The sequence below is a fragment of the Ranitomeya imitator genome, chromosome 2 (genome assembly GCF_032444005.1).
Source record: "Ranitomeya imitator isolate aRanImi1 chromosome 2, aRanImi1.pri, whole genome shotgun sequence".
In the NCBI taxonomy this organism is placed as follows: domain Eukaryota; kingdom Metazoa; phylum Chordata; class Amphibia; order Anura; family Dendrobatidae; genus Ranitomeya; species Ranitomeya imitator.
This window is the reverse complement of record NC_091283.1, coordinates 300,984,604-301,004,017: the sequence shown is the minus strand read 5'-3', so window position 1 is coordinate 301,004,017 and position 19,414 is coordinate 300,984,604. Positions and strand designations below refer to the sequence as shown.

General features: G+C 50.2%; 1 protein-coding gene across 1 annotated transcript in view; it reads left to right on the top strand.

Moving 5' to 3' along the window:
• LOC138663355 (oocyte zinc finger protein XlCOF6-like) overlaps positions 1-19,414 on the top strand; it is a 53,501-nt gene that overhangs the window by 10,929 nt on the left and 23,158 nt on the right. Inside the window, exon 6 of the mRNA XM_069749534.1 lies at positions 16,794-16,884. Coding sequence (XP_069605635.1) covers positions 16,794-16,884 — 91 coding nt within the window. The remainder of the gene's footprint in view (positions 1-16,793; positions 16,885-19,414) is intronic.

Genomic DNA, 19,414 nt, shown 5'->3' with positions numbered 1-19,414 from the left:
ATTTCAGGCTAATAAACCTGATCGTTGCCCAGCGGAGAAACTGTTTGTCCCTGATAGGTGGACGAATAGAGTTCTCTCTGAACTTCATTGTTCGGTGTTGGCTGGTCATCCTGGAATCTTTGGTACCAGAGAGTTAGTGGCTAGATCCTTTTGGTGGCCCTCTCTGTCGCGGGATGTGCGTGCTTTTGTGCAGTCCTGTGGGATTTGTGCTCGGGCTAAGCCCTGCTGTTCTCGTGCCAGTGGGTTGCTTTTGCCCTTGCCGGTCCCGAAGAGGCCTTGGACACATATCTCTATGGATTTTATTTCTGACCTTCCCGTTTCTCAAAAGATGTCAGTCATTTGGGTGGTCTGTGATCGCTTTTCTAAGATGGTCCATCTGGTACCCTTGTCTAAATTGCCTTCCTCCTCTGATTTGGTGCCTTTGTTCTTCCAGCATGTGGTTCGTTTGCATGGCATTCCAGAGAATATCGTTTCTGACAGAGGTTCCCAGTTTGTTTCGAGGTTTTGGCGAGCCTTTTGTGGTAGGATGGGCATTGACTTGTCTTTTTCCTCGGCTTTCCATCCTCAGACTAATTTCCAGACCAAGCGAACCAATCAGACCTTGGAAACATATCTGAGGTGCTTTGTTTCTGCTGATCAGGATGACTGGGTGTCCTTTTTGCCTTTGGCTGAGTTCGCCCTTAATAATCGGGCCAGCTCGGCTACCTTGGTTTCGCCATTTTTCTGCAACTTTGGGTTCCATCCTCGTTTCTCGTCAGGACAGGTTGAGTCTTCGGACTGTCCTGGTGTGGATACTGTGGTGGACAGGTTGCAGCAGATTTGGACTCAGGTAGTGGACAATTTGACCTTGTCCCAGGAGAAGGCTCAACTTTTCGCTAATCGCAGACGCCGTGTGGGTCCCCGACTTCGTGTTGGGGATCTGGTTTGGTTATCTTCTCGTCATATTCCTATGAAGGTTTCCTCTCCTAAGTTTAAACCTCGTTTTATTGGTCCGTTTAGGATTTCTGAGGTTCTTAATCCTGTGTCTTTTCGTCTGACCCATCCAGATTCTTTTTCCATACATAACGTATTCCATAGGTCATTGTTGCGAAGATACGTGGCACCTATGGTTCCATCTGTTGAGCCTCCTGCCCCGGTTTTGGTGGAGGGGGAATTGGAGTATATTGTGGAGAAGATTTTGGATTCTCGTGTTTCAATACGGAAACTCCAGTATCTGGTTAAATGGAAGGGTTATGCTCAGGAGGATAATTCCTGGGTTTTTGCCTCTGATGTCCATGCTCTCGATCTTGTTCGTGGCTTTCATGTGGCTCATCCTGGTCGGTCTGGGGGCTCTGGTGAGGGTTCGGTGACCCCTCCTCAAGGGGGGGGTACTGTTGTGAATTCTGTGGCAGAGTTCACTCCTGTGGTCACAAGTGGTACTTCGGCTGATTCTCTCTGGGATCTTCCGTTTGTGGAGGAAAGTGGTACTGCAGCTTCTGAGTTTCCTCCCTCAGGTGATCTGGTGAGCTCGTTAGCTTCTTCTCTACTTAACTCCACCTGATGCTTTGATCTATGCTTCCTGTCAATGTTTCAGTGTGGGACTTGTTTTTTCCCTGGATCATTCCTGTGGCCTGCTGCTCTGCAAAGCTAAATTTTGCTTATGTTATTTTGTTGCTATTTTTCTGTCCAGCTTGCTTTATTGGTTTTTCTCGCCTGCTGGAAGCTCTGAGACGCAGAGGGACCACCTCCGTACCGTTAGTCGGTGCGGAGGGTCTTTTTGTCCCCTCTGCGTGGTTTTTTATAGGTTTTTGTGCTGACCGCAAAGTTATCTTCCCTATCCTCGTTTTGTTCAGCTAGTCGGGCCTCACTTTGCTAAATCTGTTTCATCTCTATGTTTGTGTTTTCATCTTACAGTCATTATATGTGGGGGGCTGCCTTTTCCTTTGGGGAATTTCTCTGAGGCAAGGTAGGCTTATTTTTCTATCTTCAGGATTAGCTAGTTTCTCAGGCTGTGACGAGGCGCCTAGGTTCTGGTCAGGAGCGCTCCACGGCTACCTTTAGTGTGGTTTGATAGGCTTAGGGATTGCGGTCTGCAGAGTTCCCACGTCTCAGAGCTCGTTCTATTATTTTGGGTTATTGTCAGTTCACTGTATGTGCTCTGACCTCCATGTCCATTGTGATTCTGAATTGCCTTTCATAACTGTTAATATCACCGAGGTACTCAAAAAGAGTGGGGCCTAACAGTGCATAAACTTACCAATACATCAGGAGCTATGTGCAAAGACACGGTATCCACCGCAGGTCTGGAGGGTGATCGTGACGTGCCTGGGGTCCCTATTAATTCCTGGCTATGTGTGCGCCTTATTGCTGTGTTTGAGGGCCGGAAGCAGCTAACCAGAAGTGACGTTTGCGTGTCAGGAGCTGGAACAAGCGGCTCAATGCGTTCCACTTGCTGGGAGCGCCTAACCAGAAGTGACGTTTGCGTGTCAGGAGCCGGAACAAGCGGCGCAATGCGTTACACTTGCTGGAAGTGGCTAACAGGAAGTGACATTTGCGTGTCAGGAGCTGGAACCAGCGGCGCTATGCGTTCCACTTGCCGGGAGCGGCTAACCGGAAGTGACGTTTGCGTGTCAGGAGCCAGAAGCAGCGGCGCTATGCGTTCCACTTGCCAGAAGCGACTAACCGGAAGTGACGTTTGCTTGTCAGGAGCTGGAACCAGCGGCGCTATGCGTTCCACTTGCCAGAAGCGACTAACCGGAAGTGACGTTTGCGTGTCAGGAGCTGGAACCAGCGGTGCTATGCGTTCCACTTGCCGGGAGCGGCTAACCGGAAGTGACGTTTGCATGTCAGGAGCCGGAACCAGCGGCGATACGCGTTCCACTTCCCAGGAGCGGCTAACCGGAAGTGACGTTTGCATGTCAGGAGCCGGAACCAGCGGCGATACGCGTTCCACTTCCCAGGAGCGGCTAACCGGAAGTGACGTTTGCGTGTCAGGAGCCGGAACCAGCGGCGCTATGCGTTCCACTTGCCAGAAGAGACTATCTGGAAGTGACGTTTGCGTGTCAGGAGCTGGAACCAGCGGCGCTATGCGTTCCACTTGCCAGAAGCGACTAACCGGAAGTGACGTTTGCGTGTCAGGAACCGGAACCAGCGGCGCTATGCGTTCCACTTGCCGGGAGCAGCTAACCGGAAGTGACGTTTGCGTGTTAGGAGCTGGAACCAGCGGTGCTTTGCGTTCCACTTGCCGGGAGCGGCTAACCGGAAGTGACGTTTGCGTGTCAGGAGCCGGAACCAGCGGCGCTATGCGTTCTATCTGCCGGAACTAGGAGATGTGCGCTCCAGGTAGAGTGGTGATCGGTGTGTTACAGATTGGTGGGTGGAGACTTGAAGGTTGCAGTGGGGAATCTATGGATCCACGGTGAAGAAGTGACACAGTGGAGATGAGGTGCAGAAGATATTCAGTTCATGCGGCTCTGCAAAAAGAAAAAAGATTCCAAAATTCTGATATATGTGCACGGCTGTAATAAGAAATAGATAACATATTGCATTAAATGATACTCTGGCATAAAAGCAAAATCAATATCAAACAATTACATGAAGGATTACATAAAGGATTGCAAATCAGAGTCTCTGTTAAGTCCTTTTGGAGTCAGAGTGTTTAGCTCATGGATCCAGTACGCTTCCCTCTGTGTTATTATTGAGATGCGGTCGCTCCCCCTGTGGGGGAAGGGAGGGTGAGACATGGTCGATCACTTGAAACCTTAATTGTGCCACGTTATGGCCCTTAGAGAAAATGTGTTGTGGAATGGAAAGTAAAAGGTTGTTGTACCTGATGGTAGACTTATGTTTCGAAATTCTGTCTTTGACCGATTGGGTAGTCTCACCCAGGTAAAGTAGGCCACAGGGGCAATTAATCAAATATACTACGAAATTGGAGTCACAGGTGAGAAATTGATTGATATTGTATCTCTTCCCAGTGTATGGATGATGGATAGTGTCTCCCTTCAGAACTTTGTTGCACTGATTGCAGTTGAGGCAGGGGAAAGTGCCCATTTTGGGATTCCGCAAGAAACGTGTATTGGATGTACGAGTAGGGCCAGTGTCAGCTCTGACTAAGGTGTCACGCATATTGCGTGCTCATCTGAAAAGGGTTTTTGAAATCTTCAATTGTGGGATCGGCCGTCTGTAAGAGATACCAATGTTTGCAAATGGTTCTATGGCTAATATAGGCTGAAGGGTGATAATGATGTACAAAAGGGACCCGGCTACTCATAGTGTTATTGCGACTCCTAGTGGGATCATGGGTTGTGTTATCGCTTTGTAGGGGTAACCCCTATTGAGGAATTTAGGGTTCCGTCACACTATACGATTTACCTACGATCACGACCAGCGATGCGACCTGGCCGTGATCGTAGGTAAATCGTAGTGTGGTCGCTGGGGAGCTGTCACACAGACCGCTCTCCAGCGACCAACGATGCCGAGGTACCCGGGTAACCAGGGTAAACATCGGGTTACTAAGCGCAGGACCGCGCTTAGTAACCCGATGTTTACCCTGGTTACCAGCGTAAAAAAAAACAAACAGCACATACTTACATTCTGGTGTCCGTCAGGTCCCTTGCCATCTGCTTCCCGCACTCACTGACTGCCGGCCGTAAAGTGAAAGCACGTCACCGCTGTGCTCTGCTTTCACTTTACGGCCGACAGTCACAGTGCGGGAAGCAGACGGCAAGGGACCTGACGGACACCAGCATGTAAGTATGTGCTGTTTGTTTTTTTTTACGCTGGTAACCAGGGTACACATCGGGTTACTAAGCGCGGTCCTGCGCTTAGTAACCCGATGTTTACCCTGGTTACAAGCGAACGCATCGCTAGATCGCATCGCTAGATCGGTGTCACACACACAGATCTAGCGATGCCAGCGGGAGATCCAGCGACAAAAGAAAGTTCTAAACGATCTGCTAGGACGTACGATTCTCAGCAGGATCCCTGATCGCTGCTGCGTGTCAGACACAGCGATATCGTAACGATATCGCTGGAACGTCACGAATCGTACCGTCGTAGCGATCGAAATGGCAGTGTGTGACGGTACCCTTAGACTTCTTTTACCCAGATATAGCATTTTCCCACTATCCTGAGGTCACCGCAGTTCAGCCCGGCCTCGATGATGTCACCGCTGGTAAATGATGCTGCGCTCTCATCAGCTCAGTCACCAGTGGTTTTCAGCCTGGACGGTCACATCTTAGCACTGTCCAGGTTGAAAACTAATTATCCCCCAGACATGGATTACAGCGTGGGACAGAATGACAGACAGGTATGGTATATTGTTGTTCTGTTATTTTATTTTTATAACAGGAGATCGAGGACTTCGGTGGAATTAGGGGAGGTCGTAAGTATGGTTTAATTGAGAATATTAAAGGAGTCTGTGTTTTTTTTTTTCAAATAAAGGACTTTATTCTGGCTGTGTCTTTATTTACCATATAAGTATAGGATTAGTAATGGAGAGATGTCTTATAGACACCTCTCCATTACTAAGCTGTGGCTTGATGTCACCTGACAATACAAAGATGAAATCAACCCTACAAATATTAACCCCTCTTGCCACCGCTACAGGGCAAGTGGGAAGAGTCGGGCAAAGCGCAAAAATTGGCACATCTAATAGGTGCACCTTTTCTGGGCAGCTGCAGGCTGCTGTTTTTAGGCTGGGGGGTCAATATCCATGACCCCTTAACAGCCTGAGAATACCAGCCCCCAGCTATGAGCTTTAGCAAGGCTGGTTGTCAAAAATGGGGGGACCCCATGCCATTTTTTAAAATTATTTATTTAAATAATTTTAAAAATAGCATGGGTGCCCCTCTATTCTTGATAACTAACCTTGCTGAAGCTGACAGCTGAGGGTTGCAGCCCCCAGCTGTGAGTTTTGCTTGGTTGGTTCAAGAAAATAGGGGGGAACCCACACCGGGTTTTTCATTTATTTATTTCGATATATTGCAGGTGGCTGGTGAGGAAAATCCCCGATCATCCGCTTCTGCTGTCACTGTTATTAGCGGTAGCATTTGTCAGATGATGGGAGTAATAGTCCCAAAAGCCCCACCTGCTGTCATCATTCCGACTTTAACCCCTTAGCGACCGCCGATACGCCTTTTAACGGCGGCCGCTAAGGGTACTTAAACCACAGCGCCGTTAATTAACGGCGCTGTGGAAAAAGTCCATAGCGCCCCCCAGAGGCCGATTTTCTCCGGGGTCTCGGCTGCCGAGGGTAGCCGAGACCCCAGAGAACATGATTCGGGGGTTTTTTAACCCACCCCGCATTTGCGATCGCCGGTAATTAACCGTTTACCGGCGATCGCAAAAAAAAAAAAAAAGCGATCTCTTTTTAATTTCTCTGTCCTCCGATGTGATCGCACATCGGAGGACAGAGAAAAGGGGTCCCAGGTGGCCCCCCAATACTCACCTAGCTCCCCCGATGCTCCTCGTGTCTCCCGGTGGGCGCCGCCATCTTCAAAATGGCGGGCGCATGCGCAGTGCGCCCGCCGGCCGGCACCGGGAGAATCTTTGGGGTCTCGGCTGCCGGGGGTAGCCGAGACCCCAAAGAGCACGATCGGGGTCGGTATTACCGACCCCTGTTTTGCGATCGCCGGTAATTAACTGTTTACCGGCGACCGCAAAAAAAAAAAAAAAAAAGTAAAGTGTAATTCTCTGTCCTCTGATGTGATCGCACATCAGAGGACAGAGAAATAGGGGGATTCGGGGACCCTGGCATACTCACCTAGGTCCCTGGATCCTCTTGCTGCTCCTCCTGGCCGCCGGCAGCAGAACATGGCGGACGCATGCCCAGTGCGCCCGCCATCTGTCTCCATCTTCCGGCCGGCAGGAGAACAGCAGTTGGGGCTAAAATTAGGGGTAGGGTTAGGGGTAGGGTTAGGGGTAGGGTTAGGTTAGGGGTAGGGTTAGGGTTAGGGGTAGGGTTAGGGTTAGGGGTAGGGTTAGGGGTAGGGTTAGGTTAGGGGTAGGGTTAGGGTTAGGGTAGGGTTAGGGGTAGGGTTAGGGGTAGGGTTAGGTTAGGGGTAGGGTTAGGTTAGGGGTAGGGCTAGGGTTGGGGCTAAATTTAGGGTTAGGGTTGGGGCTAAACTTAGGGTTAGGCTTCTTTCACACTTACGTCGGTACAGGGCCGTCGCAATGCGTCGGCCCGACATACCGACGCACGTTGTGAAAATTGTGCACAACGTGGGCAGCAGCTGTAGTTTTTCAACACATCCGCTGCCCAATCTATGTCCTGGGGAGGAGGGGGTGGAGTTACGGCCACGCATGCGCGGTCAGAAATGGCGGATGCGACGTTCAAAAAAACGTTTCATTGAACTTTTTTTGTGCCGACGCTCCGCCAAAACACAACTGATCCAGTGCACGACGGACGCGACGTGTGGCCATCCGTCACGATCCGTCGGCAATACAAGTCTATGGGCAAAAAACGCATCCTGCGGGCACATTTGCAGGATCCGTTTCTTGTCCAAAACGACGGATTGCGACGGAATGCCAAACGACGCAAGTGTGAAAGTAGCCCTAGGGTTAGGGTTGGGGCTAAAGTTAGGGCTAGGGTTGGGGCTAAAGTTAGGGTTAGAGCTGGGATTAGGGTTAGGGTTTGGATTAGGGTTCGTATTAGGGTTAGGGTTGGCATTAGGGTTACGCTTGGGATTAGGGTTAGGTTTGGGATTAGGGTTAAGGTTAGGGTTGTGATTAGGGGTGTATTGGGATTAGGGTTAGGTTTGAGGTTAGGGTTGAGATTAGGATTAGGGGTGTGTTGGATTTAGGGTTTTGATTAGGGTTATGGTTAGGGTTGACATTAGGGTTGTTTTGGGGTAAGGGTTGTGATTATGGTTAGGGTTAGTGATTAGGATTATGGATCAGGTTGGGATTAGGGTTAGGGGTGTGTTGGGGTTAGGGTTGGAGCTAGAATTGGGGGGTTTCCACTGTTTAGGTACATCAGGGGCTCTCTAAATGTGACATGGTGTCCGATCTCAATTCCAGCCAATTCTGCATTGAAAAAGTCAAACGGCGCTCCTTCACTTCTAAGTTCTGCGGTGCGCCCTAACAGTGGTTTACCCCCACATATGGGGTATTGGCGTATTCAGGAGAAATTGCATAACAAAATTTATGGTTACATTTCTGTTTTTACACTTGTGAAAATAAAAAAAATGGTTCTGAATTAAGATGTTTGCAAAAAAAAGTTAAATGTTCATTTTTTCCTTCCACATTGTTTCAGTTCCTGTGAAGCACGTAAAGGGTTAATAAACTTCTTGAATGTGGTTTTGAGAACCTTGAGGGGTGTAGTTTTTAGAGTGGTGTCACACTTCATTATTTTCTATCATATAGACCCCTCAAAATGACTTCAAATGTGATGTGGTCCCTAAAAAAAAATGGTGTTGTAAAAATGAGAAATTGCTGGTCAACTTTTAACCCTTATAACTCCCTAACAAAAAAAAATTTTGTTTCCAAAATTGTGCTGATGTAAAGTAGACATGTGGGAAATGTTATTTATTAACTATTTTTTATGACATATCTCTCTGATTTAAGGGCATAAAAATACAAAGTTTGAAAATTGCAAAATTTTAAAAATTTTCGCCATATTTCTGTTTTTTTCATAAATAATCGCAAGTAATATCGAAGAAATGTTACCACTAACATGAAGTACAATATGTCACGAAAAAACAATCTCAGAATCAGCGGGATCCGTTGAAGCGTTCCAGAGTTATAACCTCATAAAGTGACAGTGGTCAGAATTGCAAAAATTGGCCTGGTCATTAAGTACCAAATTGGCTCTGTCACTAAGGGGTTAATATAACTCTCATCTTTCTCCTCTGCTAACGCCGACTGCCAGCAGAGCAGGGGAGAATGATGAGAGCCGTCTTCAGCACCTGCCGCCGAGGAACAGCGGTTACTGTAGCGCTTCTTCCCTGGTGCTGATGTGTGTCACACGGAGGATATAAATGTGTGTTCTCCATGTGCACATGTGCAGTACGTTTTTCCGTCCATGCTGAAAGTAAAAAACAGACATGACTACTTGCGGGTCACACGGTCCATGGAAACACACTAACGTGCACAGACCCATTCATTTGAATGGGTCTACGTGTGTACGTGTCTCCGGTACGTGTGAAAACTGTCACCTCACGTACCAGAGACACGGACGTGTGCAAGAGGCTTTATGATGTTGTGGTATTTCACTCACGTGGTGGCACACAGAGGTAGGAAAAATAGGAACAACGTCTCTTTAAATCCTCATTGAGTTATTGTAAGGCAGCATAAACCAACTTGTGGGGAAAACAAACTCAGCCTTCTAGAAAGGCCGTACTGGGGGCCCACGGCACGTAAAGGGAGGCCGCCATGACGGGGTTACGTGGGACCTGGGGAGCTGGAGCAGTTAGAAGGGATACGGTGGTAAGGGGTTAACTGGGAACTTGAGGGGTGGCTTTAGGGGCATTTTTTGAAAATAAGGGGTGGAACTAGGGGACTGTGGGGAGGGGGCACATAAAAAGGGGCACGCTCCTCACGCAGGCATCCATTTTAGGTGCCTGCGTGACAAGTGAGGAATCTCTGTCACACTTACCAGAATGGACGTGGAAGCGATCCTCCAGCGTCTCCGGACGGCAGCCAGCTCCCAGGGGACAGATTGGCTGAATGCATCCGTTAACAGCCTTCTCCAGGGGACATCGGGAGCACCATCGCAGGCACCGCAGGACGGGCGCCGGCCGCGGAGGACTAGGCCTCCGGCGCGCCTAAGCCCGGACATCATCCCCAGGGCCCGGCGCCGAAATAGGAGCCCCTCTGCGGACCCTCCGGTAAGCAGCGCTGTTCCCTCCACCTCACAGCGCGGCGCCGGGAGGAATCCTCCAGTGCGGCGGGGCCTACAACGGGGGGTGGATCCTTCCTCCCCTCCTTCAGTTTCCGGGCGACGTGGGGCGGCAGGAGCAGGAGCCGGTACGGCGGCCGTCAGCATGCCCGCTGGCGCCGCTCAGCGTGGGAGGCAGCGACAGCCGAGGAGACGGGGGCCAGGTGCGGTGGCCCCTCAGCGCCGAGGATTATGCGGGCGGCAGTCGGCTGGCCCTGGCATCAGCGTGCGGCCTTCTGCAGTGCACAGCTCTGGAGTCTTCAACGCAGCAGCGCCCTCTGCTGGTGGTGGCCTGGATATTGCAAGTTCGGCGCCCTCTTCTGGTGTTGGCCGGGATTTTCCTGCAGCTGCGCCCTCTGCTGGTGATGGCCGGGATTTTCCTGGATCTGCGCCCTCTGCTGGTGATGGCCGGAACTTTCCTGGATCTGCGTCCTCTGCTGGTGGTGGCGGAAATTTTCCGGATTCCGGCAGGCGACATTCCGTCGCTTCGGTACGCAGTGCCGGGGACGTATCCGTGGCAAGGAGCCGCACATCTTCCATCGGGCGGCAGGATGCTGGCTCGGCCTTTTCCCTTTCCGCAGCACCAGGGCAGTCGACGGCATCACCGAGTCGCCAGGACACGGATACGGCCGCCAGGAGTTCGGCGGGCAACATCGCGGATCAAGCCGGTCGGGATGCAGGACACCTTCGGCTGGGAGCTGGATCTTCGGCTGCTGGGCTCACAGCACCCAGGCAGCTAGGTGAGAACATTTTCCCTATCTTTAATTTGCCAGGCATAGTTTCCCCTGAAGCTAGGAATAGTGACATTACTTCGGGAGTTGCTAGCGGGGGTATGGGTTTAATCCTTAGAGGTTTAGGGGAGCTAGCGGGCTTGTGGGGGTCCGGTCTTAGCAGGGGGTCTTTGCCGTCAGCTGCTTGGTTGGGAAATACGGGGTCGTTTGAGGGGTCTAGACAGTTGTCTGAAGTTACGGGTACATCCAGCAGTGCGGGTCCTGCGGCAGACACGGGGAGCTCATCAAGGGAGAAGGACGGAACAGCACCAGGGCCTGGGTCAGGAATTGATGCACCAGGTGAGGGAGCTTTGCAGGATAAGGAAAAGGAGGATGTACCGCAACTAGACGATGCGGCTAGGGGGGAGGTCTATGTCTGCTTCGAGGGCCCGTTAGGGGCACATTTAAAACAAGAGGTTAGGGAAAAAATCTGGAAAGGGGAGTACATAGAAATATTTTCTCTTTTACCCCTAGAGAGATTTAATTTGGATAGACCTAGAAGGGAGGACTCTAAAAAAGAAGATGAGGAGAAACGGAGATATAGGCTGATTCCCAGATCATTTTCAAATTGGCTGCAAGCTTTCGCTATTATGGCTAGCGTAATCGGGGAGAAGGCCCCGGAAAATTGCTCGGCATTATTTTGTTACTTAGATGCCATAGGGGAGGCTTACAGGACCTATGGGGGACAGGGTTGGTTACGCTATGACGAACAGTTTCGTCAGCGTAAGGCTTTTAGGCCAAGTATCAGGTGGGATCACAAGGACATAGCGTTGTGGATGAGAGTTATGGTCCCGTCCCGTTTAGGTCAGACTAGCCAGCCTTTTCACGGGGGCGCCGGGAGTTCAGGGCAGTCAGGACACTCGGCGGCTTTGCAGAAGGGACTGTGTTTCGCCTTCAATGATGGCATATGCAGGTTCGGGAGCAAGTGTAAATATAGGCACGAGTGTTCAACCTGCGGGGGGGTGCATAGCGCTTCAAAATGTTTCAGGGGTAACAGGCAAAAAGTTGGAGATTCAGCTGACAAAAGGGGTGACTCCGTTGCAGTGGGTCGTGATGGAGGCCTTTCTAAGTAGATACCCTGATAGGTCAGCTGCAGTTTTATTGCGCGACGGTTTTAAGGAGGGTTTCAAAATCCCTTATGTTGAGCAGGATGTTAGTTTAAAAAGAAAAAATTTGAAATCGGCGTTACAATTCCCGGAGGTCGTGTCGGAGAAGTTGAATAAGGAAGTTGCTCTGGGAAGAATGGCAGGCCCGTTTGTCGCCCCTCCGATTGCAAATCTGAGGGTGTCACCTCTTGGCGTGGTCCCTAAGAAAGAACCTAATAAATTTAGGTTAATCCATCACCTGTCATTTCCGAAGGGATCTTCGGTTAATGATGGTATTGATCCCGAGTTGAGTTCGGTGTCGTACTTATCATTCGATTCAGCGATGGAGTGGGTTAGAGCATGTGGAAAGGGGGCTAAGCTGGCTAAGACCGACATCGAAGCGGCCTTTCGTTTGTTGCCAGTTCATCCTGACAGTTTGCATTTATTGGGTTGTTTTTGGGATGGCGGCTTCTTTGTTGATCGTTGTCTTCCCATGGGTTGCTCGATTTCATGTGCTTACTTTGAGGCCTTCAGCACGTTCCTAGAATGGGTGGTGAAAGATGTGTCTGGGATACGCTCATGTTCGCACTATCTGGATGACTTTCTGTTTATAGGGCCAGCGGAATCAGCAGATTGTTCGATTTTGTTGCATACAATGGAGAGTGTGACAAAAAACTTCGGGGTGCCTTTGGCGGAGGATAAAACAGTTGGTCCGGTGACAGTGTTGAGCTTCCTAGGCATTGAAATCGACACGGTAGCAATGGAATGTAGGCTACCTGCAGACAAGGTTACCGCGTTGCGCCAAGATGTGGTTAATACGATTGGTTTGAAGAAGATAAATTTGCGCAGTTTGCAATCGTTGTTAGTGAAACTGAACTTTGCATGTAGGATCATGCCGATGGGTCGAGCGTTCTGCCGCCGCCTATCCTTGGCAACAGTAGGGGTAAAGTCCCCTTTGCATTTCATCAGGATAAAGAAAGAGTTTCGGGACGATTTGAAGATGTGGGCGGATTTTCTGGACGAGTACAATGGCAGATCTCTGTGGATTCAGCCGGTGGCAGATGCTACCTCCTTGGGCATTTTGGTGCATGTCGTTGAAATGAGTGGCTTTGGTCTTTTCTTTCATGGTAGCTGGTCAGCAGCGGCTTGGCCGGAAGAATGGAAGGAGGAGGGGTTAACAAACAACCGGCTACTGTTGCATTTGTTCCCCAGGGTAGTTGCGTTGGCCCTGCGGGGTGACAAATTGAGGAATTTGAAGATTTCTTTTCATTGTGAGCATGTTGGAACGGTGACGGCGGTAAACTCGTTGTCAGCGGCTACGCCTGCAGTAGTGAAGGTCTTGCAGCACTTGGTTTTCCTGGGTCTTAAGTTTAACTTATGGATTGTATCTGAAGTTAGCTTGTCAGCGCCTGATCCAATAGTTGTTGCTCTTTCTCAATTTCAGTGGCAGCTTTTCCGGGATTTGGCACCACAGGCGGAGAGCGCGGGCCGGGATTGTCCAGTGGAGTTGTGGAACATGCCGCGAGGGCCGTAACAGAGTTATTTACCAAATCGCTCGCGGATTCATCTTGGTCTCATTATAATCAGGCTTGGAGCTTGTGGGAATCCTGGATGTCAAGTATGGACCAGGATATGGAGGAGGAGTATGGTTTGTTGTTGTTCTTAGGTCATCATTGGGAGGCAGGTTGGTCTGTGACACGTTTGAATAAGTTTCTGGCGGGGCTAGCCTTCAACCTTAAATGGAGGGGGGGTAAGGATATAACGAAATCCTTCTTGGTTCGGCAAGTTGTTCGGGGTTGGAAGAAAGGCTGGAAGGCTTCGGACGGTCGCCGACCCGTATCTTATGAGGTGCTCTCAGCCATTGAGCGGAAGTTGCAAGAGGTGTGTTTTTCCGAATGGGAAGTGGTTCTGTTCTGTGCAGCCTTTTCTTTGGCCTTCTTTGGGGCATTTCGGTTAGGTGAGTTGGTTAGCCCGTCCGTTAGTAAAAAAGGTATTTTGTTAAGAGAAAACGTGGATGTCGAAGGGAATAAGGTGGTAGTGTTTATTAAGGCTTCCAAAACGGACGTGTATGGGAAAGGGTGCAAAGTGGTGTTGTTCAATGTTGAAGGATCCCCGGTGTGCCCGGTGGCATCCGTGAAGAAGTACATGGCAAAGGGCGGGGTGTTAGACGAGCCATTCTTGGTGCACGAAAATGGGTCTTTCTTGTCCCGTTTTCAGTTTATTTCTGTTTTTAGGAAATGTTTGGCGGCAGCGGGCTTACCTGCAACACAATATAGTGGTCACTCCTTCAGGATCGGGGCAGCGACTGAGGCCGCTAGGTGGGGCCTTGGTGAGGATGTGGTTCGGAGAATTGGGAGGTGGGAATCTTCAAGATTCCAGTCGTATGTTCGCCCAAACCTATTGTGAGTTAGAAGCTGTGTTAAGTTAATTGTTTGTTGCCTTTCTTTCTGTGTTGCAGGGCCTGATCCGATGCTCGTCTGGATCATGGGGCATTCGTATGTTGTATGGGCTGCGTTGCGTGCTGCGGTTCGTCCGGACGGTCGTCAGTTGGGTCTTTCTCGAGAGACAGTGACTTTACGATGGATCGGTAAAAGGGGGATGGTGTGGAAGGAATGGTTACCTGAATTTCATCGTTTTGTTAGACTGGATAGAGTGCCAGAGATCGTGGTGATACATTTAGGGGGGAATGATTTGGCTAAACGGTCTTGTAGGGAGCTGATTAAGGATATCAAATTCGATATCCTGAGGTTCTGGGTCATGTTTCCAAAAGTGTTGTTGGTGTGGTCCGACATCATTCCCCGTAAAAGATGGAGAGGTGCTAGATCACACGAGGGGGTGAACAGGGCCCGGATTAAAATAAACAGGGCCATATCTCGGTTTATGGTGAGGAATGGCGCGTTGGCCGTGAGACATGTGGACTTGGAATCGGGTCACGGAGCTTACTGGAGAGCTGATGGCGTGCACCTGAACGCGGTGGGTAATGATATGTGGTGTTTGGCTATCCGTAGTGGCATTGAATTAAGCTTGAAGGTGTGGAGGGACATGAATGGCTAAGGTGTCAGGCCATTCGTGTTCGTGGCGGGGGTGGAGGTCCTCGAAGTCGGTGGAAATGGTAAATCGTGGTTCAATGGGGTGGGGATCTTGAGAGGTCCTGGACACCCCATGAGAGAATTTAACAAGGCGCGGTACGGTTATTCCGCGTGAGGTGGATTTATGGACCCCTGGCATGGGGGTGGGTTCGGTGGACCAGGATTGGTTGTTATCTATCCCTGAGCTGGTGCTTTACGGCTGGGGGTAAGACTCATCCTGGGCTGAACATTGTGGAGTTTTTGGGATACTGAGTTTTTTATAACTTTGGGGCTTCGAGGACTGCCCCTCCTATTCTGGGTTGTCATAAAAGTTCTGTTATCTTTTATTTAATAAAATGGCTGCTGTGGCCAATTAAATCCAACATATGTCTCCGTCTGCTGTTTTGAGTACGTTAGAAGTTTATTCTTTAGATTGTTAAGAGATCTGTTTAAGGGGGTTGGGGTAATTTTTTCCAGGTCACGGAACTCACGTATACCCTATGTCAAGAAAGGCCGTACTGGGGGCCCACGGCACGTAAAGGGAGGCTGCCATGACGGGGTTACGTGGGACCTGGGGAGCTGGAGCAGTTAGAAGGGATACGGTGGTAAGGGGTTAACTGGGAACTTGAGGGGTGGCTTTAGGGGCATTTTTTGAAAATAAGGGGTGGAACTAGGGGACTGTGGGGAGGGGGCACATAAAAAGGGGCACGCTCCTCACGCAGGCATCCATTTTAGGTGCCTGCGTGACAAGTGAGGAATCTCCCGCCCACCCTCCCTTTTTTGGTTAGGGTAATGGGGGGGGTGAAGTCGGCATATGTGGGCTTTTGGAGTATTGTTTTAAGAGGCGTCTAAATGTATTTATTTTGTTATGTGAATGCTGTCAGGGTATTGTCACGGCAGTTGGCGGGGGTGGAGGTCCTCGAAGTCGGTGGAAATGGTAAATCGTGGTTCAATGGGGTGGGGATCTTGAGAGGTCCTGGACACCCCATGAGAGAATTTAACAAGGCGCGGTACGGTTATTCCGCGTGAGGTGGATTTATGGACCCCTGGCATGGGGGTGGGTTCGGTGGACCAGGATTGGTTGTTATCTATCCCTGAGCTGGTGCTTTACGGCTGGGGGTAAGACTCATCCTGGGCTGAACATTGTGGAGTTTTTGGGATACTGAGTTTTTTATAACTTTGGGGCTTCGAGGACCGCCCCTCCTATTCTGGGTTGTCATAAAAGTTCTGTTATCTTTTATTTAATAAAATGGCTGCTGTGGCCAATTAAATCCAACATATGTCTCCGTCTGCTGTTTTGAGTACGTTAGAAGTTTATTCTTTAGATTGTTAAGAGATCTGTTTAAGGGGGTTGGGGTAATTTTTTCCAGGTCACGGAACTCACGTATACCCTATGTCATGGATAAAACAGGAACAAAACGATAAAGGAGTACAAAAATGCTGCAGCACAGTCCGTATGTTGTGGGTGGCCCCCCGCTCTGGAGCAGGCCAGGTTCAGTCTGTACTCGACGAGCCACAAAGCCTCTGGAGGTTCCTCTCTCCAGGCTAGCTGAACCCAGACTGCCTGTAGAGCTCGGTTATTTCAACCCAAGCCTGTAACTTCCCCATTATGTGATTGATCACATGATCATGTCCTCATGCAGGTCCTGGCAGGTCTGCCAGGGAAGATAAAGTGGACCTTCTCCCACCCGCTCTGTGAAGGTCCACATAAAACAAGGCCTGTTTATGCAACGTAACCCTCACAACACGTAGTGTGCTGGAGAAAAAATGCTCTGGTTTCACATCACTGACGCCGTTAAGCGCAGTGACACATATCTCCCCTCTATCAGCTTACCAGTGACTCTGTCACAATGTGTAGATGGCTGTGAAGGTCTTGTGTTCAGTGTTGCTTTATCCACCAGTATTATATGTTTTATACTTGTGTTATGAGAACGGTGGAGATGGCAGGATTAGAGCTGATCATAGATGTGACTTCTCCATCTGTCTATGACTTTTGCAATATTTATTTCAGGGTGAAGATCTGACCCATATTAATACTACAGAGACATATGTGAGGGGTGATGAGCGGTGTAAAGAGGAGATTCCTACATATGACTACCCAGGTGAGTAGTGACCACTAAATGCAGAGAAGTCACAGATTCTTCTCAGTCACCGGCTGTGGCTGCTTTATCGGAGGTGTAGTGCGGCCGTATCACAATTGTGTGATCACCATTTTGCCTCTAGACCACAACATTCTTCTCCACCCAAAACTGTCCAAGTGACTTTGGGCATTGAAAGCCCTTTTCTATAGAACTTACCACCTGGAGGATCCAACTACCCCCTGAGATTAGAAGACTCTGACCGTTACCTGCCCAGATCTGTAAACTACAAAGCCAAATGACAGCGTACGTAGAATGTGCTGACAAGTTAGAAAAATATTATGATGAGAAAACAGAGGGTAATGATGCTTTTGGCTTCCAAAATCCCTGATATGGGAGGAAGGAAAAAATCAGGGCTTTGAAAAGCGCTGCCAAGTGCTGAGCCATAAAGTTGGCTATCAAAACAAATGAACGTAAAAAACCCCCAAACTTTTCATTTTAATATTCTACCCATTTCCGATGTGAACCAGCTCCTTCCTCAGGCATATTATTATTATTATTATACATTTTTATTGCGCCATTTATTCCATGGCGCTTTACATGGGAATATGGGGCAAATATAGACAAATACATTAAACATGAGCAAATAACAAGGCACACGAGTACATAAGGATGGAGGACCCTGCCCGCGAGGGCTCACAGTCTGCAGGGGATGGGTGAGGATACACTAGGAGAGGGAAGAGCTGGCTGTGCGGCTGTTCAGTAGGTTGAGGATCACTGCAGGCTGTAGGCTTGTCGGAAGAGATGAGTCTTCAGGTTCTTTTTGAAGGTTTCTATGGTAGGCGCGAGTCTGATGTGTTGGGGTAGAGAGTTCCAGAGTATGGGGGAAGCACGGGAGAAGTCTTGGATGCGGTTATGGGAAGAAGAGATGAGAGGGGAGTAGAGAAGGAGGTCTTGAGAGGATCGGAGGTTGCGTGTAGGTATGTACCGGGAGACCATGTCACAGATGTATGGAGGATACAGGTTGTGGATGGCTTTGTATGTCAGTGTGAGGGTTTTGAACTGGAGTCTCTGGGTGATAGGAAGCCAGTGAAGGGCTTGACACAGGGGAGAGGCTGGGGAATAGCGGGGGGACAGGTGGATTAGTCGGGCAGCAGAGTGTAGGATGGATTGGAGTGGTGCCAGAGTGCTAGAGGGGAGTCCAGAGAGTAGGAGGTTGCAGTAGTCGAAGCGGGAGATGATAAGGGCATGCACTAGCGTTTTTGCAGTGTTGCGGTCAAGGAAAGCACGGATCCGGGAAATATTTTTGAATTTGAGACGACAGGAGGAGGCAAGGGCTTGGATATGTGGCTTGAAAGAGAGGGCAGAGTCGAGGATCACCCCGAGGCACCGGGCGTGTGGGACTGGGGATAGTGAGCAGCCATTGACATTGATGGATAGGTCTGGTGGAGGGGTAGAGTGAGATGGGGGAAAGATGATGAATTCTATTTTGTCCATGTTCAGTTGTAGAAAGCGAGCAGAAAAGAAGGATGAAATAGCAGACAGACATTGCGGGATTTTGGTAAGTAAGGAGGAGAGGTCAGGTCCGGAGAGGTAGATCTGCGTGTCATCAGCGTAGAGATGGTACTGCAAACCGTGGGATTCTATGAGCTGTCCCAAGCCGAAAGTGTAGATGGAGAAGAGTAGGGGTCCTAGAACAGAGCCTTGAGGAACACCGACTGACAAGGGGCGAAGTGAGGAGGTGGTGTGGGGGAGGGAGACACTGAATGTTCGGTCTGTCAGATATGACGAGATCCAGGAAAGGGCCAAGTCTGTGATGCCAAGAGATGAGAGGATTTGTAGCAAAAGGGAGTGGTCTACAGCAGAGGTCCCCAACCGCTGACAGCTAGCTTCGCGGCCCTGCGCCTGGTCAGAGCACGCTCTGTGACAGCTCGCAGCTCCCGGCAGAGAACATTATGCAGGACGGGGCGGGGCGTCAGGCGGGTCTTAGTGACGCAGCCCTCCTGCGCAGCATGGTGTGTTCCTGATGGGGTGGGGCGGCAGGCTCTCCTCACTGACACGCCCAGTGGCGTATCTAGGGGGGGAGGGCAGCCGGGGCATTTGCCCCGGGCGCAGCCGGCAGGGAGGGGCGCAGTCGGGCCGCCTCATTCGGCGGTCTGCAGTGTCTCCCCCGGCGGCTGCATTCTGCCGCCCCCGGTCAGGGAGTCAGCTGTTCTCTGTGCCGACTGTCAAGCTGACAGCCGGCACAGAGAAGCTGCAGAGCGCCGGCTCCCAACGTGTGCAGAGGTGGAGGGGAGCCCCTGCAGGGTGGCTGCGACGGGCAGGGAGAAATCCCCGCAGCTCCGCTGCCCAGCGATCTGTCTTCCTGCTTCCTCTCACACAGACGCGCCGCTGGATGACGTCATCATTCAGCGGCCGGCTGTGTCAGAGGAAGGCAATGAGATGCTGTGGTAGAGTGCGAGGAGAGGTGAGAGGGGTGTGTGAATGTGTGTGTGAGAATGTGTGTGCGAGAATGTGTGTGTGTGTGAATGTGTGTGTGTGTGAATGTGTGTGT